This window comes from Cherax quadricarinatus, chromosome 9 (assembly GCF_038502225.1).
Source record: "Cherax quadricarinatus isolate ZL_2023a chromosome 9, ASM3850222v1, whole genome shotgun sequence".
NCBI lineage: Eukaryota > Metazoa > Arthropoda > Malacostraca > Decapoda > Parastacidae > Cherax > Cherax quadricarinatus.
In genome coordinates this window covers 20,517,476-20,542,449 of record NC_091300.1, presented here as the reverse complement: position 1 = coordinate 20,542,449, position 24,974 = coordinate 20,517,476, and the positions used below count along the sequence as shown (strand labels likewise).

At 38.7% G+C, this 24,974-nt stretch overlaps 1 protein-coding gene across 9 annotated transcripts in view; it reads left to right on the top strand.

The window, feature by feature from the left end:
* PCB (Pyruvate carboxylase) overlaps window positions 1–24,974 on the top strand; it is a 194,496-nt gene that overhangs the window by 91,653 nt on the left and 77,869 nt on the right. For all 9 annotated transcript variants that reach the window (XM_070083295.1, XM_070083287.1, XM_070083294.1 and 6 more), the window contains 6 exons: window positions 5,366–5,531; window positions 10,526–10,671; window positions 10,879–11,103; window positions 14,781–14,944; window positions 23,101–23,263; window positions 24,127–24,309. In XM_070083295.1, the coding sequence (XP_069939396.1) occupies window positions 5,366–5,531; window positions 10,526–10,671; window positions 10,879–11,103; window positions 14,781–14,944; window positions 23,101–23,263; window positions 24,127–24,309 (1,047 nt within the window). The remainder of the gene's footprint in view (window positions 1–5,365; window positions 5,532–10,525; window positions 10,672–10,878; window positions 11,104–14,780; window positions 14,945–23,100; window positions 23,264–24,126; window positions 24,310–24,974) is intronic.

Genomic DNA, 24,974 nt, shown 5'->3' with positions numbered 1-24,974 from the left:
TTCTTATAACACTTCTGCTTTGTAAAAACCTCTCATATGCTACCTTTTTCTCTTTTATCACACCCTTTACTTCATCATTCCACCAATCACTCCTCTTTCCTCCTATAACCACAAACTTCTGCCCCACATTCTAATACTGCATTTTTAAAACTTTTCCAACCCTCTTCAACCCCCCACTACTCATCTTTGCACTAGCCCACCTTTCTGCCAACAGTCGCTTATATCTCCCCCGAACTTCCTCCTCCCTTAGTTTATACACTTTCACCTCCCTCTTACTTGTTGTTGCCACCTTCCTCTTTTTCCCATCTACCTCTAACTCTAACTGTAGCTACAACTAAATAATGATCCGATATATCAGTTGCCCCTCTATAAACTTGTACATCCTGGAGCCTACCCATCAACCTTTTATCCACCAATACATAATCTAACAAACTACTTTCATTACGTGCTACATCATACCTTGTATATTTATTTATCCTCTTTTTCATAAAATATGTATTACTTATTACCAAATTTCTTTCTACACATAGCTCAATTAAAGGCTCCCCATTTACATTTACCCCTGGCACCCCAAATTTACCTACTACTCCCTCCATAACATTTTTACCCACTTTAGCATTGAAATCCCTAACCACCATTACTCTCACACTTGATTCAAAACTCCCCATGCATTCACTCAACATTTCCCAGGATCTCTCTCTCTCCTCTGCACTTCTCTCTTCTCCAGGTGCATACTCGCTTACTATAACCCACTTTTCACATCCAATCTTTATTTTACTCCACATAATCCTTGAATTTATACATTTGTTGTCCCTCTTTTCCTGCCATAGCTTATCCTTCAACATTATTGCTACTCCTTCTTTAGCTCTAACTCTATTTGAAACCCCTGACCTAATCCCATTTATTCCTCTCCATTGAAACTCTCCCACCCCCTTCAGCTTTGTTTCACTTAAAGCCAGGACATCCAGTTTCTTCTCATTCATAACATCCACAATCATCTCTTTCTTATCATTTGCACAACATCCACGCACATTCAGACTTCCCACTTTGACAATTTTCTTCTTCTTATTCTTTTTAGTAATCTTTACAGGAAAAGGGGTTACTAGCCCATTGTTCCCGGCATTTTAGTTGACTTTTACAACACGCATGCCTTACGGAGGAAAGATTCTTATTCCACTTCCCCATGGATATAAAAGGAAAAGTAATAAGACCAAGAACTATTTATTTATTATCACACTGGCCGATTCCCACCAAAGCAGGGTGGCCCGAAAAAGAAAAACTTTCACCATCATTCACTCCATCACTGTCTTGCCAGAAGGGTGCTTTACACTACAGTTTTTAAACTGCAACATTAACACCCCTCCTTCAGAGTGCAGGCACTGTACTTCCCATCTCCAGGACTCGAGTCCGGCCTGCCGGTTTCCCTGAACCCCTTCATAAATGTTACTTTGCTCACACTCCAACAGCACGTCAAGTATTAAAAACCATTCGTCTCCATTCACTCCTATCAAACACGCTCACGCACGCCTGCTGGAAGTCCAAGCCCCTCGCACACAAAACCTCCTTTACCCCCTCCCTCCAACCTTTCCTAGGCCGACCCCTACCCCGCCTTCCTTCCACTACAGACTGATACACTCTTGAAGTCATTCTGTTTCGCTCCATTCTCTCTACATGTCCGAACCACCTCAACAACCCTTCCTCAGCCCTCTGGACAACAGTTTTGGTAATCCCGGACCTCCTCCTAACTTCCAAACTACGAATTCTCTGCATTATATTCACACCACACATTGCCCTCAGACATGACATCTCCACTGCCTCCAGCCTTCTCCTTGCTGCAACATTCATCACCCATGCTTCACACCCATATGAGAGTGTTGGTAAAACTATACTCTCATACATTCCCCTCTTTGCCTCCAAGGACAAAGTTCTTTGTCTCCACAGACTCCTAAGTGCACCACTCACCCTTTTCCCCTCATCAATTCTGTGATTCACCTCATCCTTCATAGACCCATCCGCTGACACGTCCACTCCCAAATATCTGAATACATTCACCTCCTCCATACTCTCTCCCTCCAATCTGATATCCAATCTTTCATCACCTAATATTTTTGTTATCCTCATAACCTTACTCTTTCCTGTATTCACATTTAATTTTCTTCTTTTGCACACCCTACCAAATTCATCCACCAATCTCTGCCACTTCTCTTTAGAATCTCCCAAGAGCAGTGTCATCAGCAAAGAGCAACTGTGACAACTCCCACTTTGTGTGTGATTCTTTATCTTTTAACTCCACGCCTCTTGTCAAGACCCTCGCATTTACTTATCTTACAACCCCATCTATAAATATATTAAACAACCATGGTGACATCACACATCCTTGTCTAAGGCCTACTTTTACTGGGAAATAATTTCCCTCTTTCCTACATACTCTAACTTGAGCCTCACTATCCTCGTAAAAACTCTTCACTGCTTTCAGTAACCTACCTCCTACACGATACACCTGCAACATCTGCCACATTTCCCCCCTATCCACCCTGTCATACGCCTTTTCCAAATCTATAAATGCCACAAAGACCTCTTTAGCCTTATCTAAATACTGTTCACTTATATGTTTCACTGTAAACACCTGGTCCACACACCCCCTACCTTTCCTAAAGCCTCCTTGTTCATCTGCTATCCTGTTCTCCGTCTTACTTTTAATTCTCTCAATAATAACTCTACCATACACTTTACCAGGTATACTCAACAGACTTATCCCCCTATAATTATCCCCCTATAATTTTAAGATAAAATCAAAGAAAACTCAGATGAGTGTGTATAAATAAACGTGTACATGTATGTGTAGTGTGACCTAAGTGTAAGTAGAAGTAGCAAGACATGCCTGTAATCTTGCATATTTATGAGACAAAAGACACCAGCAATCCTACCATCATGTAAAACAATTACAGGCTTTCGTTTTACACTCACTTGGCAGGACGGTAGTATCTCCCTGGGTGGTTGCTGTCTACCAACCTACTACCATATATACTACCATATATACTACTATATATGGTTATATATACAGTGGACCCCCGGTTAACGAACTTTTTTCATTCCAGTAGTATGTTCAGGTGCCAGTACTGACCGAATTTTTTCCCATAAGGAATATTGTGAAGTAGATTAGTCCATTTCAGACCCCCAAACATACACGTACAAACGCACTTACATAAATACACTTACATAATTGGTCGCATTTGGAGGTGATCGTTAAGCGGGGGTCCACTGTACTGTACAATAATGTACGAGGATGACATGTTAGTGAATAATGACAGTGACCCAGGAAATTAATCCTGAAAGTGAAAGATACACAGAAAACAGTGACTAGAAGTGGCTGTAATTCACAGTAGACACCAGTAAACATACATGAGAGGCAAACACATACTATGTTAACGTCAACTGTCCCTCAAGCTAAATTAGGAGCTATGGTTGTTGGAAAAAACATCAGTACCCAAGTGCTTCCTCAACTTTCTTTCCACATTGGTCATTTTCTGTGCCCTAAAACACAGCCATTTAGTCACCTCTGTTCTAACTGGATATGAGTTCATTTTTTTTTTGGCATTTCTTTTAATTGACCTGCTGAAGCCAGGCCTGAGTTAAATGTTTGCAATAAAAGTATGTATTTGTAGCAGTTTTATTCATTTTGTTAATATGTGAATAGTAGTAAGTTGAGAGCTTTTAGGATTAAAAATAGTAATAATAATAGCGATGAAGTATTGATAAATAATACAATTATTAAAGTTCTCCCTAGCATTTTTTTTTTTTTTAAAGAATTCACAAATGCAGAATGGGCTAGATGCCTAGTTTCATCCCGTCTTAAGGGCATAAGTAAATTCTAAGTACTGTACAGGTAAAGTAAAATGTGGACTACAGTATAGTATTTAATAAAAGTGCATTATGGTTTAATAATTTTTTACAAAGGTAAATACAAGGTGATGAGGGTATCAAATGATTTAGATAAAGAAAAATTGGATATCAAATTGGGGAGGAGGAGTATGGAAGAAGTGAATGTTTTCAGATACTTGGGAGTTGACGTGTCGGCGGATGGATTTATGAAGGATGAGGTTAATCATAGAATTGATGAGGGAAAAAAGGTGAGTGGTGCGTTGAGGTATATGTGGAGTCAAAAAACGTTATCTATGGAGGCAAAGAAGGGAATGTATGAAAGTATAGTAGTACCAACACTCTTATATGGGTGTGAAGCTTGGGTGGTAAATGCAGCAGCGAGGAGACGGTTGGAGGCAGTGGAGATGTCCTGTCTAAGGGCAATGTGTGGTGTAAATATTATGCAGAAAACTCGGAGTGTGGAAATTAGGAGAAGGTGTGGAGTTAATAAAGGCATTAGTCAGAGGGCAGAAGAGGGGTTGTTGAGGTGGTTTGGTCATTTAGAGAGAATGGATCAAAGTAGAATGACATGGAAAGCATATAAATCTATAGGGGAAGGAAAGAGGGGTAGGGGTCATCCTCGAAAGGGTTGGAAAGGGGGTAAAGGAGGTTTTGTGGGCGAGGGGCTTGGACTTCCAGCAAGCGTGCATGAGTGTGTTAGATAGGAGTGAATGGAGACGAATGATACTTGGGACCTGACGATCTGTTGGAGTGTGAGCAGGGTAATATTTAGTGAAGGGATTCAGGGAAACCGGTTATTTTCATATAGTCGGACTTGAGTCCTGGAAATGGGAAGTACAATGCCTACACTTTAAAGGAGGGGTTTGGGATATTGGCAGTTTGGAGGGATATGTTGTGTATCTTTATACGTATATGCTTCTAAACTGTTGTGTTCTGAGCACCTCTGCAAAAGCAGTGATAATGTGTGAGTGTGGTGAAAGTGTTGAATGATGATGAAAGTATTTTCTTTTTGGGGATTTTCTTTCTTTTTTGGGTCACCCTGCCTCGGTGGGAGACGGCCGACTTGTTGAAAAAACAAAAAAAATACAAGTGTATGAGATATAACAATTATGAAGCATGGATTATAAATTGCAAATTAATAACAGAAAAGCTTGTAATATACAGTGGAACCTCAAATATCGAACTTTCTTCGGTCCAGAAGGCTGTTTGAGTGCCTTTACCGAATGAATTTATTCCCATCAGGAATAATGTAAATTCGATTAGTCCATTTCAGACCCTCAAAAATACACTTATAAAAGCACTTACAAAAATACACTTACATAATTGGTTGTGTTGGGAGCAGTTCGATTTTTGAGGTTCCACTGTACATACTTCTCTCGTTCATTAATTTAAAATACTATATCTCTTCTAATTGTCTGCATAAACAGAATTAAAGGAAAACATAATTAAGGCTGATTATAGTACATTTATTCTGCATTTCTAGGAGAATGACGTAGATGCTATCCATCCTGGTTATGGCTTTCTTTCCGAGCGCTCAGACTTTGCACAAGCTTGTTATGATAATGGTGTACGTTTCATTGGTCCATCACCAGAGGTTGTGCAAAAGATGGGAGATAAGGTGGCTGCTAGACAGATGGCAATCAATGCAGGTATGTAAACATAGTACAGTGGACCCCTGCTTAACGATCACCACCCAATGCGACCAATTATGTAAGTGTATTTATGTAAGTGCGTTTGTACGTGTATGTTTGGGGGTCTGAAATGGACTAATCTACTTCACAATATTCCTTATGGGAACAAATTCGGTCAGTACTGGCACCTGAACATACTTCTGGAATGAAAAAATATCGTTAACCGGGGGTCCACTGTACATTTGTCAATGCCAGTATGAATATATCCTTCCCACCACTAAATGAAGTTTCATTTAATTTTTATATCTTAACATGTGTTAAGTGTTGAGCAGAATTGCTCATAGACTAACATAAGTGGATAATGCGTACTATAGTTAAATATTTAAGAATGTTGTAAATTGTTTCTAACTTGTAATTTAATATAATTATTGAACTATCTGTAATTGGTAACTAATCTTTTATTGTAATTTCATAAACTGCCAATTAGTTTTTAACCCATTGAGGGTCTGTCCCGTAGTTTTATGGCTTTGAAGCCAGGGTCCAGGCCGTTGTACTATTGTCATGAGCTCAGCTCGCTCGGATAAGCTGTGAGCAGTAAATTTGGGCCTAGATATGAGAGAATGCATCTATGTAGTAAGTGTGCACCATATAAAACAAATCTTGCAGCAAGCAGTGTCTATTGAGAAAAAACAGACTTTGCAGTGTACAGTGGACCCCCGCCTTACAAATGCATCGCGTTACGTTAAATCTGCCATACGAAGCATTTGAACGCAAAAATTTTGCTTTGCCTCACGATAAAAATCTCGCCTTGCGTGATTCGTCCAGGACGCGTCCCACGTGTGGCTTCAGCTGCCCCGTGGGTGCCAGCGTTTACAAGCCAGCCAGTGCGGTCGCATCTAAGCATACATTCGGTACATTTCATATTATCAGTGTTTTTAGTGCTTGTAACTGCAAAATAAGTCACCATGGACCCCAAGAAAGCTTCTAGTGCCATCCCTGTGGTAAAAAGGGTGAAAATTACTATGGAAATGAAGAAAGAGAGAATTGCTAAGTACGAAAGTGGAGTGCGTGTCTCGGAGCTGGCCAGGTTGTATACCAAACCCCAATAAACCATCGCTACTATCTTGGCCAACAAAACGGCAATCAAGGAAGCTGTTCTTGCAAAAGGTGCAAGTTTGTTTTCGAAACAGAGATCACAAGTGATAGAAGATGTTGAGAGACTGTTATTGGTGTGGATAAACGAAAAACAGATAGTAGGAGATAGCATCTCTCAAGCAATCATATGTGAAAAGGCTAGGAAGTTGCATGACGATTTAATTAGAAAAACGCCTGCAACTAGTGGTGATGTGAGTGAATTTAAGGCCAGCAAAGGTTGGTTTGAGAGATTTAACCCTTTGAGGGTCGACAGGCCCTCTCCGAGACTCGTTCTCAGGGTCGGCTAAATTTAAAAAAAAAAAAAAAAATTCTTATGAAAAGATAGAGAATCTTTTCCCGATCATAATGACACCAAAAATATGAAATTTGATGGAAAACTTAGGAATTATGCTCTCGCGAAGTTAGCGGTCTCAGCGATGTTTACGGATCGGCGATTTTGCCCAATTTGAGCCCCATTTTCGGCCAGTTCCACTGTACTAGTCGACAAAAAACATGAATATTTCGCTAGAACTCCATTTTTTCTATTGAATGAGTGCAAGAAACCACCCATTTACCAATTTCAACTATCCAGTACAGTGGTCAGAATTTAGCAATTTTGCCAATTTCACACAAATTTCAAAAGATGCCAATTTCCGAATAGGGTCCAGAACAAACAAGAAATACATTCCTGGCACTAAAATGACATTTCCTCTGTTCATTAGTCACGTCTCAAGGCCCCTCTTACATTCTTTTGCTTTCCACTTTGAATTTTTATTCTCACAAAAAATAGAAGATTTACTGTTATGCAGACTACTGCATTAGTGTAAAAAATGGTATGAATCATATTGGCGCACTTGCAAAAGAATATTACTCACCAGTTGACGTGTATTGGACGCTTGGCATGATTTGTTTACTTTTGAACTTTGGTAAAAATCAAACATTTCTGCTAATTTGAGCTCAATTTCAAGGTACTTTTCATTGTAAAACCAGTCAGAATCATCTCATTTTCTATGATATGCCTTCCATTCTATAAAATGAGACCAAGAAAACTAGAATACAACAGTAAATACCATACGAAAATACAGTGCAAAGTCGCTGTTTTATTCCAAAAATAACGTTCAGTTTTTTTTTTTTCTCATTATGCACTGTGTGCTGCAGGATTTTTTTTATACCGTGCACACTGACCACATAGACCCATTCTTTCATATGGAGGCCTACCAGCTTTCTCCCACTAGATTTGAGGGCGCTAGAATTTAGGCGTACTAGTACGTCAAAAACCCTGGGTCGTAAGCCGTACTAGTACATCCGAAACCCTCAAAGGGTTAAGAATCGTAGTGGCATACATAGTGTGATAAGGCAAGGTGAGGCTGCCAGTTTGGACCAAAAAGCAGCTGAAAAAATATGTGAAGGAATTCAAGGAGTACATACAGTGAAGAACAAGTGTTTAATTGCGACAAAACAGGCCTGTTTTGGAAGAAAATGCCAAGCAGGACCTACATTACTCAGGAGGAAAAGGCACTCCCAGGACATAAGCTTATGAAAGACAGGCTTACTCTTTTGATGTGTGCTAATGCTAGTGGTGATTGCAAAGTGAAGCCTTTATTGGTGTATCACTGAAACTCCCAGAGTGTTCAGGCAAAACAATGTCCTCAAGGCTAATTTGTGTGTGCTGTGGAGGGCAAACAGTAAGGCATGGGTCACTAGGGACTTTTTCTATGAGTGGTTACAACATGCATTTGTCCCCACTGTGAAAAATTACGTAATGGAAAAGAAATTGGACCTTAAGTGCCTCCTGTATTAGACAATGCTCCTGGTCATCCTTCAGACTTGGCAGAGCGACTTTCTGGGGACATGAGCTTCATTAAGGTCAAGTTTTTGCCTCCTAATACCACTCCTTTCCTGCAGCCCATGGACCAGCAGGTCATTTCAAACTTCAAAAAGCTCTACACAAAAGCTGTGTTTCAAAAGTGCTTTGAAGTGACCTCAGACACTTGATTGACTATAAGAGAATTTTGGAAAGATCACTTTAGTATCCTCAGTTGTGTAAACTTTATAGGTAAGGCTTGGGACGGTGTGACTAAGAGGACCCTGAACTCTGCTTGGAAGAAACTGTGGTCACAATGTGTAGAAGAAAGGGATTTTGAAGGGTTTGGGGCTAACCCTGAGAAGCGTATGCCAGTTGTGGAATCCAGTGTGGCATTGGGGAAGTCCTTGGGGTTGGAGGTTAGTGGGGAGGATGTAGAAGAGTTGGTGGAGGAGGACAATGAAGAACTAATCACTGATGAGCTGCAAGATCATCTTCAACAGCAAAAGGCCAGACCTGAGGAAACTGCTTCAGAGGAGGGGAGAGAGAAATTGAGGAAGTTGCCTACTTCAAAGATTAAGGAAATGTGTGCAAAGTGGGTTGAACTGCAAACCTTTACGGATGAAAATCACCCTGACACAGCTACTGCAAGCCGTTTTGGCAACCTGTACAATGACAATGTTATGGCCCATTTTAGGAAAGTCTTAAAGGAACAGGAGGTACAGAGCTCTATGGACAGATTTGTTGTGCGAGAGAGGTCCAGTGACTCAAGCTGGTTTTAGTGGCATTGAAAGGAGGAGGGAAGTAACCCCAGAAAAGGACTTGCTACCTCAAGTCCAAATGGAAGGGGATTCCCTTTCTAAACAATAACTTCCACGCTCTCCCCTGCTCCCATCTCATCAGTCATCACCAGATCTTCAATAAAGGTAAGTGTCATGTATTCTATTCTTAGTAGCATAGTAATTGTGCATGTCTTCTTCAGTTTGTGTATTAAAATTAATATTTCATGTGGTAAAAAAAATTTTTTTTTTCATACTTTGGGGTGTCGGGAACGGATTAATTTGATTTCCATTATTTCTTATGGGGAAATTAATTCGGCTAACAATAATTTCGGCTTACGATGAGCTCTCAGGAATGGATTAATATCGTAAGGCGGGGGTCCACACATTTTCATATGAAAATAGCTCGAAATTGAGCTCAAAGTAGTGGAAATGTTCGATTTTTGCCGACATTCAGGAGAACAAATAATATGCATCCAATTCATATCAGCTGATGGGTCTAATGTGAGTTCATGAATGCACTGATATTATTTATACAATTATTACAATATTGCATAACAGGAAAGCTTATTTTTTTGGTGTGAGTAAACAATCAAAATGGAATTCATCTGTAATGCCTGGAAACATAACTAACAAACAGAGGAAATGTTATTTTAGTGCCAGGAATGCCCATATTGTTTATTCTGGATCCCATTTTGAAATTAGAATATTTTAAACTTTGTGTGAAATTGGCCAAATTACCAATTTCTAGTCACTTTATTGGGTAGTTGAAATAGTTGATTGGGCAATTTCTTTTGCTCAATAGATGAAATAGAACACGTACTAGTGAAATAGCTAAGAATTTGGTCTAATGGAATAGCGTAATTGACCGAAAATAGGACTCTGTGGGCAAAATCGCGGGTGCATAAATATTGCTGATATGGCAAAATTCGTGGGTGTAATTTAATCAGTTTTTGATCAAATTTTGTACATTTTGTTTTATTACCTTCAGAAAAAGATTCTCTACCATTTTCATAAGAAGAAATTTTTTTTTTTTATTCTTGGACCCTGTGGGGAATTTTCAGATTGGGGGCCTGGACCCTCAAAGGCTTAATTTTTAATGAATCTTGTAATTTGAAATTTTAGCTTTAATACTTTGTACTAGACCCATAAGCATTACCCCCACAACTGTGTAGGCTTTTAATGTTAGTCTGTTTGCCCAAAATGTTGTGTATACAAGGGCTTTTTCCTATTGTACAGTATTATTTATGTTATTCGTTGCTATTTGCTATAATTTTTTTTTTTTAAATCTCTAGGTGTTCAGGTTGTCCCAGGAACTGACGAACCAGTAACAACAACTGAAGCAGCATATAATTTCTGTGTTAAATATGGTTTACCTGTCATGCTGAAAGCTGCTTATGGAGGTGGAGGGCGTGGTATGAGAGTCGTTAGGGAGTTGGCAGTGAGTTCCTGTCATATTCCTCAGTAACCTTGGATAAGATTTTGTGTGTAATGAAGAAGGTATTCATCTTAGAACAGTGTAGTCATAACTGTACAGATAGTATATATCTCAGTGATATTCCAGCATTATTGATATAATCTACAGTATATACATATGTATAGCTGTTATTTGTATATGATGATAATTTGCCTCTTGTATACTACGTAGGATGTAAAAGAAAGTTTTCGTCTAGCATCTTCTGAGGCCGAAGCAGCATTTGGAAATGGTGCCATGTTCATAGAAAAGTTCATTGAAAAGCCTCGCCACATTGAACTTCAGGTTTTGGGAGATAAGGCTGGAAATGTTGTACATCTGTTTGAGCGTGACTGCTCTGTACAGCGCAGACATCAAAAACTGGTGGAAGTAGCTCCAGCTCCCAACCTGGATCAAAAGGTAAAATAAAAGTCTCTTTTTTTAAGTTATGCTTTATCAAATTGATGCTGAATTTCTAGATAATTTTTGGCTACCACATGACATTTGTTAAATTTGTATAACTATGGTAATTTTTTACCTCTCAAATTTTCATGCATTTCATATGTTTTAATTCACTGCAAATACATATTATACTTTTGTATTGTCATTTCACTTCATTAAATTTTGCTTGCTGTGTTCTTGATTTTTTAGTACAGATGGGCCCCGCTTTACAGTGCTTTGCTTTATGGTGTTTCACTAATGTAGCGGTTTTCAGTTATTCCTATTCTCTTGTCAATGTATTCACCACTCACTGTAAGTTACGGATGAAAATATTGTACTGCTCCATAACCTATATCAATATGGAGTAAGAATTAGTATTAGTCTGTTCGAAATGTCTAGGCATGCTAGTGGCCTTCTTTGTAATTAATACTTTATAACTTGTAAACCACACATTGTAAGATTTACAAGGAAATAAACATTTAAGGTAAGTAATGTATGCTTGTCGTAAGAGGTGACTAAAATGCCAGGAACAAGGGACTAGTAACCCTTTCTCTTGTATGTAATACAGTGGACCCCCGGTTTACGATATTATTTCATTCCAGAAGTATGTTCAGGTGCCAGTACTGAACGAATTTGTTCCCATAAGGAATATTGTGAATTAGATTAGTCCATTTCAGACCCCTAGACATACATGTACAAACGCACTTACATAAATACACTTACACAATTGGTCGCATTGGGAGCTGATCGTAAAGCGGGGGTCCACTGTATTACTAAATGTAAACAGAGAAACTTTCGTTTTTTATTTTGGGCCTCCCTGCTTTGGTGGGATATGGCCGGTGCGTTGAAAAAAAAAAAAGTAATGTATGTACGGTGCAGTGGTCCCTCGATAATCGTAAGGCTCAATAGTCGTAATTTTCGATAATTGTAATGTTATTTTTGTCAAAACATTGGCTCGCGAATCGTCGTTTGACTCGCAAATCGTCGTTCGTCCGGGACGTGTACACATGGCTCTGAGCCACCTCGCCCTCCCTTCCCAGCCAGTGTGCCATTGTTTACCAGTGAGCGACGGTCCCCTCACTTGTTCATACGAAATATTTCGTAATATTCCATTCATTTTAGTGCTTGCAACTGCTAAATAAGCTACCATGGCTCCAAAGAAAGCTCCTAGTGCCAGGCCTTTGGTAAAGAAGGTAAGAAATACGATTGAATTCAAGAAAAACATTGAACAATATGAAAGTGGCGTATGTGTGGCAGAACTGGCCAGGATGTATAACAAACCCCATACAACTACAGCTTCCATCGTGGCCAGGAAAAAGGAAATCAAGGAAGCTGTTGTTGCAAAGGGGATAAATATGCTAACAAAAATGAGATCACCAATACTCGAAGATGTTGAGAAGTTATTATTGGTGTGGATAAACGAGAAACAATTAGCAGTCGATTATTTGTGAAAAGGCTAGGGAGTTGCATGACAATCTCGTAAAGAAATTGCCTGCAACAAGTACTGATATTGGTGAATTTAAGGCCAGCAAAGGCTGGTTTGAGATATTTAAGAACCGTAGTGGCATACACAGTGTGAAAAGGCATGGCAAGGCTGCCAGTTCGGACAAAATTGCAGCTACAAAATTTGTAAGTGAATTCAAGGAGTACATAGAGGCTGAAGGACTGAAACCTGAGCAAGTGTTCAGTTGTGACGAAACAGGCCTCTTTTGGAAGAAAATGCCAAAGAGGACCTACATTACTCAGGAGGAAAAGGGACTGCCAGGACACAAGCCTATGAAAGGCTGATGCTCATGTTCTGTGCTAATGCTAGTGGGGATTGCAAAGTGAAGCCGTCACTAGTGTACCATTCTGAAAACCCCAGAGTGTACAGAAAAAAACAATGTTATGAAGAGTAAATTGTGTGGGTTTTGGAAAGCTAATAATAAGGCATGGGTCATGAGGGAAATTTTTGTCAAATGGTTCAATGAAGTGTTTGGCCCTGGTGTGAAGAATTACCTCCTGGAAAAGAAATTGGATCTCGAGTGCCTCCTGCTAATGGACAGTGCACCTGCTCATCCTCCAAACTTGGATGGCCTAATTCTGGAAGAGTTTGGGTTCATCACAGTATAGTTCTTGCCCCCTAATACCACTCCTCTCCTCCAGCCCATGGACCAGCAGGTCATTTCAAACTTCAAAAAACTCTACACCAAAGCAATGTTTTAAAGTTGCTTTAATGTGACCTCAGACACTTGCTTGACCCTAAGAGAGTTTTGGAAAGATCACTTCAGTATCCTCCATTGCATAAGCCTTATAGGTAAGTAAATAAATAACAAAAAGGCACAATACCGTGACTGGATCGATACACAAATAACTCGCACATAAAAGAGAGAAGCTCATGACGACGTTTCGGTCCGGTTTGGACCATTGACTTTGTCAATGGTCCAAATCGGACCGAAACGTCGTCGTAAGCTTCTCCCTTATAGGTAAGGCTTGGGAGGGAGTGACTACCAGGACTTTGAACTTTGCTTGGAGAAAATTGTGGCCAGATTGTGTCCACAAGTGGGATTTTGAAGGGTTTGGGGCTGACCCTGATGAGCCTATGACAGTTGTGAAATCTATTGTGACATTGGGGAGTTCCATGGGGTTGGATGTGAGCTTGGAGAATGTGAAAGAGTTGGTGGAGGACCACAACGAAGAGCTAACCACTGAAGGGCTGCAAGAGCTTCAGCAGGAACAGCAACAGATCACAGCTCAGAATTTTGCTGCATAGGAGGAAGAAGAGAGATGGAAGAAGTTGCCTTCTTCAGAAATTAAGGAGATTTTTGAAATGTGGGGCAAGATGGAAAGATTTATGGAGAAACATCACCCTGACAAGGCTGTTGCAAGCCATGTCGGTAACATGTACAGTGACAAAGTCTTGGCCCATTTTAGGGAAGTTTAAAGAGATGCCAGAAACTGAGCTCTCTGGACAAGTATTTAGTGCCACAGGTGTACAGTGACTCTCAAGCTGGTCCTAGTGGCATTAAGAAACAGAGAAGAGAGGTAACCACAGAAAAGCACTTGGTACCTGAGGTGTTGATGGAAAGGGATTTCCCTCCCAAACAGTAACTAATCCAATCTCTCTCCTCCTCCAGTCTTCCATACACTAAGAAGAATCACCAGTAAAGGTAAGTGTTATGCTGTTAATGTTTCATTCAACATGTCCCATTGTATTGTGTATGTACTACATCTATATTTCATGTAAAAAAATTTTTTGTTTTAATACTTTTGGGTGTCAGGAATGGATTAATTGTATTTACATTGTTTCTTATGGGGAAAATATTCTAAAATCGCCATTTTCAATAATAGTCACCCTTCCAGGAACGGATTAATTACGAAAAACGAGGGACCACTATATGTGCATTTTTAAGGCCTAGCTCTGTTGCTTACTTAATATGTGATAGTGTAAACATGTTATTAGGCTTTTATATGCATTTGAAAGTGAAAAATTCTGATTCGCTTTACAGTGGTAACCCGGAACCTAACCTGCTATGAGCGGGGCCTGCCTATGTACTGTTTTCAGGAACGTAGCTATCATGTTAATAGTCTACATTTTTCACTATGTAAAAATGAAAATGTATTTTTCATGAGATTATTCTTTGATATAATACTGTAATATATAATTCTTTGAACAGGTTCGTGAAGCAATGGCAGCTGATGCTGTTAAACTGTGCAAAAGTGTAAACTATGAGAACGCTGGCACTGTAGAATTTTTACTTGATAATCGAGGAAATTATTATTTTATAGAAGTAAATGCTCGCCTTCAGGTTGAACATACTGTCACAGAGGAAATCACTGGGTAAGTCAGAGATGGATTTTGGCTACTAAATTAACTTGAAAATCACTCTCTCTCTCTCCCCCCTTCCCTCCCCCCCCAGTTTGAAAGCTTAGAAAATTATGCTTTAGCATGTAAAGTGCTTTATTTTTTTTTTTTTTTTATTAATTTGAACATGATACTGAGAAGTACGAAGGAATACAGTAATTAAGTGTAACATGCCAAAGCCCCTTGTATGCAGAGCATTATGGGCAGGCTTAAAGTTAACTTAAGATTAACTAAGCAATGATATATTCAGTGGTAAAACATTATTGTAAACAGATTACAATTAAGCACAAATGAGTATTACAAAGACAGGTCAAGGTCATATGGTCATTTACTGTGTTGCTATGCATTCAGTAGAATGGAGTATTCAGTTAGGTAATGTAATGAAAAATAACAAAGTTTGATTGGGTCATAGATTAAACATTTATGAGATACAATTATGAGAAACATTTGTGAGATAAATTTATATATGAAGGTTCTATGCCATTATCATTTGGTGTAGTCTAGCCTCGTTTACACCACTGGACTTGAAGCTAGTGGTTAAATATTAACCCCTTGACTGTCACAACCCCAAATCCTGAGGTGTCTCCTGGTGTCGCAAAATTTCCCCCCAAAAAAAAATTCTTACGAAATGATAGAGAATCTTTTCCCGATTGTAATGACACCAAAAGAACGAAATTTGATGGAAAACTGATGGAATTACGTTCTTGCGAAGTTAGCGACCTCGGCAATATTTACGAATCGGCGATTTCGCCCACTGAGCCCTATTTTCAGCTAATTCCATTGGTCCAGTCGACCAAACTCATAGCTATTTCTTTAGAACTCCATTTTTTCTATAGATTGAGTACAAGAAACTGCCCATTTACCGATTTCAACTACCCAATAATGTAGTCAGAAATTTGCAATTTGGCCAATTTCATGAAAATTAAAAAATATGACAATTTCAAAATAGGGTCCAGAATGAACAATGCAGACATTCCTGGCTCTAAAATAACATTTTCTTTGTTCATCAGTCACGTCTCCAGGCTCCTCTGATATTACTCTTGCTTTCTATTTTGAATTTTTATTCAAACAAAAAATAGGAGATTTGCTGTTATTCAGAGTACTGCAATATTGTAATAATTGTATAAATAATGTCAACCCATTCATGACTGCATATTAGAATGGCTACTTGGACATTTATTGGAAAATGACATTTGTTTACTTTTGAACATCGGCAAAAATCAAACATTACCCCTACTTTGAGCTCCATTTCAAGGTTCTTTTCATAGGAAAACCAATCAAAATCACCTCTATTTCTATAATATGTTTTCCATTCTATCAAATGAGACCAAGAAAATGAGAATACAATCATAAATACTATACGAAATAGACCACGAAGTCGGCATTTTCATTAAAAATATCGGTCCAAGTTTTTTTTGCAGTCATTATGCACTGCGTGCTGAAGGATTTTTTTATATGGTGCACACTGACCACACAGACCCATTCTCTCACATGTGGGCCTACCAGCTTTCTCCTGCTTGATTTGAAGCCGCTAGAATTTGAGTACAGTGGAACCTCAAAAATCGAACTGCTCCCAACACAACCAATTATGTAAGTACTTTTATAAGTGTATTTTTAAGGGTCTGAAATGGACTAATCTAATTTACATTATTCCTGATGGGAATAAATTCATTCGGTAAAGGCCCTCGAACAGACTTCTGGACCGAAGAAAGTTCGATATTTGAGGTTCCACTGTACGTACATGTATATATACGTCAAAAACGGTGGCTCATAAGACGTATATATACGACCAAAACAGTCAAAGGGTTAATCTGGTAATCGAGAATAGTTATAAAGTAAATACTTTAATGGTTTTTAACAAAATGTTTTAACTGATTTAGTACAGGTGTAAATAATTAATTTTCATTAATTATACATGTGATATGATTGGTTGATAGGTCATAGTATTCAGAGCATTTCATGCAAATATGGACTAGGGCTAAGACTACAGTGGAACCCCAGTTTTCATCCAGTCCAGTTATCGTACAATACCGTTTTTGACCACTTTTTTTGGCAAAATTTTCCCCATTGTCGTACATCTGCTCAGAAATTGTCCGTACCAGATGTGGCTGCTCATACATTTGTGACTCGGTCTGCCTTTGTTACTTGTTGAGTGAGCATTACTCCGTGTGCTCATCCGAAACATTTTGTAATAATTCGTTGTTTTTTGTGCTTGCAACTGCTAAATAAGCCACCATGGACCAGCAGATCAAACTTCAAAGAACTCTTCACCAAAGCAATGTCTTGAAGGTGCTTTGAAGTGACCTCGGACACTGAATTGACCCTAGGAGGAATCACTTCAATATCTTCAACTGCATAAGCATTGTAGAAAAGGTTTGGCAGGGAGTGACTTCCAGGACGATTAACTGTTCTTGGAGAAAATTGTGGCCAGAATGTATCCTCCAGAAGGATTTTGAAGGGTTTGAGGCTGACCCTGACCACCCTACGCCTGTTGTGGAATCTATTGTCTTTGGGAAAGTCCATGGAGTTGGAGGTGAGTGGCCAGGCTGTGGAAGAGTTGGTGGACAATCACAGGGAAAAGCTAACCACTGAAGAGCTGCAAGACCTTCATCTGGAACAGCATCAGACCTTAGCTGAGGAAATTGCTTCAGAGGAGGAAGAGAGAGGGGAGACTGTGCCTTCTTCAGCGATTAAGGACATTGTGCAAAGTGGAGTGAGTTGCAAAGTTTTGTGGAGAAATATCACCCTAACAAAGCTGTTGCAGGCAGTGTCAGCAACACATTCAATGACAATGCCATGTCCCATTTTAGGCAAATCTTAAGAGATGTCAGAAATGGACCTCTCTGGACAGATTTTTTGTGGGAGATGGGTCCAGTGACTCAAGTTGATCCTAGTGCCAATAAAAGACAAAGAAAGGAAGTAACCCCGGATAGGGCTTTGATATCTGAAGTCCTTATGGAAGGGGATTCCCCTTCCAAACAATAACCTCTCCTCTCTCCCCTCCTCGCCGTCTTCCATACGCCAACAAGAGTCTTCAATAAAGGGAAAAGTGATGTTATGTGTTCATTTATCCATTTCATTAGTCATTAATATTTATTTCTCATTGTTTTCTGTATGTTAAACTATAGTTATTCTTTTTAAAATGTATTTTTTGTTAATATTTTTGGGTGTCTGGAACGGATTAATTGGATTTACATTATTTCTTAGGGGAAATATTGGTTCAGTTTTCGTACAAATTGGTTTTCGGCATACCTTCTGGAATGGATTAAAGACAAAAACTGGGGTTCCACTGTATTGGATAACACTGATGGATTACATAGTTGTTTTATTTTTTTATGCAAGTGGGTTTAGTACAAAGTATTAACAGAATTCATGAAAAATTTCTAATTGACAAAATAGGAAAGGCTGAATGGCAAGTTTTGAAATTGCATAAAAAAAATTTTAAAATTAGAGAATGTTCAGTAATTAACAGGTTAGAAACTAATGGACTGTTTAAACTCACAATACTCTTAAAAGCTTTAATTTGAGATCATTAACTCTTTGAGGGGTCCATCCCATAGTTCTACAGCTTTGAAGCCAGGGTCCAATGGACCCCAATGGAAATAAGTTAGTCCTCGATGACGCACTGACTTTCTTGGGTTATCTTGGGTGGCTAACCCTCTGGGGTTAAAAAAAAAACAAAAAAAAAATCAGAACGAAGTTGTAGTTCTACGCCACGAGCTCAGCTCACTCAGATAAGCTGTGAGCGTAAATTTGGGCCTAGTTGTGAGATTATATCTGTGGTGAGTGCGCACCATATAAAACAAATCCTGCAGCATGCAGTGCATAATGAGAAAAAACTGCGACTGCATTTTTGGATTAAAACAGTGACTTTGTGGTGTTTTTTTTGTATGTTTTTTACAGTTATATTCACTGTTTCTTGGTCTCATTTGATAGAATGGAAGATAAATTACAGAAATAGATTGTTTTTGATTGGTTTTAGTACTGAAAGTGGCTTGAAACTGAGTAAACAAATGACGTCATGCGTCCAATACATGTCAGCTGGTGGATGTAATGTGCATTCACGAGTGTGCTGATATTATTTATACAATAATTACATTATTGCATAACAGTAAATCTTCTATTTTTTGGTGTGAATAAAAATTCATTATGTGAATAAAAAACCAGAGTGGAATTCATCTGTAAAGCCTGAAAACATAACTAATAAACAAAATAAATGTTATTTTAGTGCTAGGAATACCTGCATTGTTTATTCTGAAGCTTATTTTGATATTGGAATATTTTAAACTTTGTGAAATTGGCCAAATTGCCAATTTCCGATCACTTTATTGGGTAGTTGAAACAGTTGACTAGGTGATTTGTTGTGCTTAATTGATAAAATAGATGTAATACTAGCAAAATAGCTAAGAATTTGGTCAACTGGAATAATGTAATTGGCCTAAAATGGGAGTCAAAGTGGGCAAAATTGTCAATACGTAAATATCGCTGATGCAGCAAAATTCACGGAAGCATAATTTCATCAATTTTCCATCAGATTTCGTACTTTTTGTGTTATTTTTTTTTTTCCCCCAACAAGTTGGTCGTCTCCCACCGAGGCAGGGTGACCCTAAAAAAGAAAGAAAATCCCCAAAAAGAAAATACTTTCATCATCATTCAACACTTTCACCACACTCACACATTATCACTGCTTTTGCAGAGGTGTTCAGAATACAACAGTTTAGAAGCATATACGTATAAAGATACACAACATATCCCTCCAAACTGCCAATATCCCAAACCCCTCCTTTAAAGTGCAGGCATTGTACTTCCCATTTCCAGGACTCAAGTCCGACTATAAGAAAATAACCGTTTTCCCTGAATCCCTTCACTAAATATTACCCTGCTCACACTCCAACAGATCGTCAGGTCCCAAGTATCATTCGTCTCCATTCACTCCTATCTAACACGCTCATGCACGCTTGCTGGAAGTCCAAGCCCCTCGCCCACAAAACCTCCTTTACCCCCTCTTTCCAACCCTTTCGAGGACGACCCCTACCCCTCTTTCCTTCCCCTATAGATTTATATGCTTTCCATGTCATTCTACTTTGATCCATTCTCTCTAAATGACCAAACCACCTCAACAACCCCTCTTCTGCCCTCTGACTAATGCTTTTATTAACTCCACACCTTCTCCTAATTTCCACACTCCGAATTTTCTGCATAATATTTACACCACACATTGCCCTTAGACAGGACATCTCCACTGCCTCCAACCGTCTCCTCGCTGCTGCATTTACCACCCAAGCTTCACATCCATATAAGAGTGTTGGTACTACTATACTTTCATACATTCCCTTCTTTGCCTCCATAGATAACGTTTTTTGACTCCACATACCTCAACGCACCACTCACCTTTTTTCCCTCATCAATTCTATGATTAACCTCATCCTTCATAAATCCATCCGCCGACACGTCAACTCCCAAGTATCTGAAAACATTCACTTCTTCCATACTCCTCCTCCCCAATTTGATATCCAATTTTTCTTTATCGAAATCATTTGACACCCTCATCACCTTACTCTTTTCTATGTTCACTTTCAACTTTCTACCTTTACACACATTCCCAAACTCATCCACTAACCTTTGCAATTTTTCTTTAGAATCTCCCATAAGCACAGTATCATCAGCAAAAAGTAACTGTGTCAATTCCCATTTTGAATTTCATTCCCCAAAATTTAATCCCACCCCTCTCCCGAACACCCTAGCATTTACTTCCTTTACAACCCCATCTATAAATATATTAAACAACCATGGTGACATTACACATCCCTGTCTAAGACCTACTTTTACCGGGAAGTAGTCTCCCTCTCTTCTACACACCCTAACCTGAGCCTCGCTATCCTCATAAAAACTCTTTACAGCATTTAATAACTTACCACCTATTCCATATACTTGCAACATCTGCCACATTGCTCCTCTATCCACTCTATCATATGCCTTTTCTAAATCCATAAATGCAATAAAAACTTCCCTACCTTTATCTAAATACTGTTCACATATATGCTTCAATGTAAACACTTGATCTACACATCCCCTACCCATTCTGAAACCTCCTTGCTCATCCGCAATCCTACATTCTGTCTTACCTCTAATTCTTTCAATTATAACCCTACCGTACACTTTTCCCTGGTATACTCAGTAAACTTATTCCTCTATAATTTTTACAGTCTCTTTTGTCCCCTTTCCCTTTATATAAAGGGACTATACATGCTCTCTGCCAATCCCTAGGTACCTTCCCCTCTTTCATACATTTATTAAACAAAAGTACCAACCACTCCAACACTATATCCCCCCCTGCTTTTAACATTTCTGTCATGATCCCATCAGTTCCAGCTGCTTTACCCCCTTTCATTCTACGTAATGCCTCACGTACCTCCACCACACTTACATTCTGCTCTTCTTCACTCCTAAAAGATGGTATACCTCCCTGGCCAGTGCATGAAATTACCGCCTCCCTTTCTTCCTCAACATTTAAAAGTTCCTCAAAATATTCTCGCCATCTACCTAATACCTCCCTCTCCCCATCTACTAACTCCCCTACTCTGTTTTTAATGGACAAATCCATACTTTCCCTAGGCTTTCTTAACTTGTTTAACTCACTCCAAAATTTTTTCTTATTTTCATTAAAATCTCTTGACAGTGCCTCTCCCACTCTTTCATCTGCTCTCCTTTTGCACTCTCTCACCACTCTCTTCACCTTTCTTTTACTCTCCATATACTCTGCTCTTCTTATAACACTTCTGCTTTGTAAAAACCTCTCGTAAGCTACCTTTTTCTCTTTTATCACACCCTTTACTTTGTGTTATTACCTCCAGAAAAAGATTCTCTACAATTTCATAAGAAAAACTAATAAAAAATTTTGAAAATTCTTGGACCCTGTGGACAAGTTTCAGATCAGGGGTTTGGACCCTGAAAGGGTTAAATATGTGACAATTTTGAATTCATCTGATAAGTTACTCCATATTTTTTGCCCTTTAATTTGTGTAGAATTTTTGCAAGTTCAGTTGAGTGTGAGGGATATCAAATGTTTGTTTCTAGCATAGTGTGTGTTCCATTTTAGTTCTCAAGGAAATATCTTGGGTCTCCGTTATAGCATAGTGTTCTAAAGATATTATACATGAATGCTTATTATACAGCCTCTCCTCAGCGATGTACTCATTTACTGACTGCTTAGTTATGACCAGCTCTCTGACCAATATGCAAACCTAAGTAATGTATATTAGAGCTGATTTCCTCTATTCTGTTTATTACAGTATACAGTACACTACTGTATAAACATTTAAAAATATACATAAGGGGGGTTACCAATAGACTCCTGTCTCTTCAAGAAGGTGCTGGACAGACATCTAAAGTCAGTACCTGATCAGCCGGGCTGTGGTTCGTACATCGGTTTACGTACGGCCAGCAGTAACAGCCTGGTTGATCAGACCCTGATCCACCACGAGGCCTGGTCTCAGACTGGGCTGCGAGGGCATTGATGCCAGAAACCCTCTCCAGGTAATGGGGCCAAGGTGACATTAAAAAATATAGAAAGACCTGTACAGTATACTGCTCGTTTAATGGCCAGTTTGCTTACCAACCTACTCTTAGGAACGGAACTTGGTCATTAAGTGAGGAGCGGCTGTATTTAGTTGGTCGAGGGAATCGAATAAGGGCTTGGGGTGTTGCCTATTTAAGCTTTGTGATTGCTCTGAAAGCTCTGTTTTAAGTAATACTGTAATTGGTTTGAGGTGGGTTGCCGAACTGGATCTCCAGGCACTGGTTCCATGTGCGAGACATGGATAAATGATGGAAGGTAAGTAATAGCAGCATAGATTGTAGAACCTAGCAGGTTCAGGAAGTATAGATCAGTTTCCTCGGCTAGCCTTGTGGTAAGTGTAGGAAAGGGCTCAACCTCATCAGTCATCTTGTAGGTCCAGAACTTTTCAAGGGAGGTGCCATAATGCTGGTGAGGGGCTCTTACCTGAAGTATTAGATTTATCCTCTCTTATATTTTTGCATTGAACCTGAATGCCTCCCATACTCATATTCGCTAATTAGTTTTACATTACCTAGAAATAACTATCCTAAACTCAACATTTTGTTTTATACAGGATTGATTTGGTACAGTCTCAGATCCGCATCACAGAAGGTATGACGCTCCCCGAGCTTGGCATGACCCAGGATAAAATTATTCCACAAGGCTGTGCAATTCAGTGCCGTGTAACGACAGAAGATCCTGCCAAGGGTTTCCAGCCAGACACTGGTAGATTAGAGGTATGGCTTCAGCATTATCAGTATTATGTATTATAAACTGTTGGGGTTTGACAGATAATTTTGATATGCTATACAGAAGAAAACACTTTTTGACATCCCTCGTGTTCAATTCTCACTTTGCAAAAAATAACAATGCATGTAAAGGGCCTGAAGATCTGGAACTCTTTGCCTGAAATAGCAAGAGGTCCCCTGTCCACAAATCAATTCAGGACTATACTCAAAAATCGCTTCCTCTCTCAATAACCATACCCACACTATGCTAAACTAACCAAATTTAAAGCAACTCTCCCAGATATTTTATTATCCCCTAACTATTAAGTCATTATTGCAAACTTAAAAATGTACGTTTGTATCATTAATTGTACTACCTCATATTAATAATAGAGTAAAATATTGAATATTTGTAATCTACCACTCTTCACCTGTCTAGACTTAAGTAGTCTTTAAATGCATATTAGGTTTTAAGTCTTCTCAAAATGCCTCGGCATGATAGTGGCTTTCTTTGTACCAATCAAATTAAGAAATGTAAACACACATTGCAACCTTAATGAAGAAATTAATTTTTTGAATTTTGAATACAGTACTGTACTTCATAACTGGCTGCTGATACAAGCCCTCTTAACTATATCTTCAGTCCTTCATTACTGTTCAGAAGCTTTCAGTAAATATTAAAAATGCAAAACTTCTGATTCCCACATGCAGTATTGTAATGCAATACAGTATTAATATTAATATAGCACCCACAAATTTTCCATAATTGATGCAGCAAATTTTTATCAGATTAAAAATTTCTCCAGTAACATGCATAAGCTTTTTTAGAGTATTTGCTTATTTTCTGTTACTATATATGATCTTTTATTTAGGTATTCCGAAGTGGTGAAGGAATGGGCATTCGTCTTGATGGTGCTTCTGCCTATGCTGGAGCAATCATCTCTCCATATTATGATTCGCTGCTCATGAAAGTCATTTCAAGAGCATCTGACTTGCATGCCTCTGCTGCTAAAATGAATCGTTCCCTCCGTGAATTCAGAATACGTGGCGTGAAGGTAAAAACCTTAAAATTCTCATGTGACTGCTATGTAAATAAAAGAAAATTGTAAAATCTGCAAACCAAGATATGCAGGGTTATATCAGTAATTAGATAAAATAGATACCAAGAGCAATATGGGGCCCAGCATTGATCCTTATGGAAATTCAGTTTAGTAGTAACTGTCCTGATGTTTCATTCCTTATAATGAGTCTTTGCTTTCTATTGTTCAATTATTCCCTTATCATTGTTTATGCCTTTCCTTTTACACTGGCTTGCTTCTCCAATCTACTAAGCAGTTTTCTATATGGCAGTGTATCAAAAGCTTTTAAGTCTATAAATAAACAATCCATCCATCACTCTTTCCTGTCTGATACCTTTTAATCTATTGTACATCTAAGGTTTGTAAAATAATTCTGAATTTATGAATCCATTATGGCTTTGCAAGTAATTTAGTTTTTCAAAGTGTTCAACAAGGCCCCTGTAATGTTTTCCCATAATTTGCACATTGCTATTGTTAGGGTCACTGGTGTATAGTTCAGGGCTTCCTGCCTTTCATCTGATACTTTGTTAGTGACTTGCACAGAATTTGGACTTGGTATTGTTGGTGATAATATACCTAGTCCAGATTCCTCCATTGTTTCAATTAATTTCATTAGTTATTTTGATTAGTAATTCAGTTTG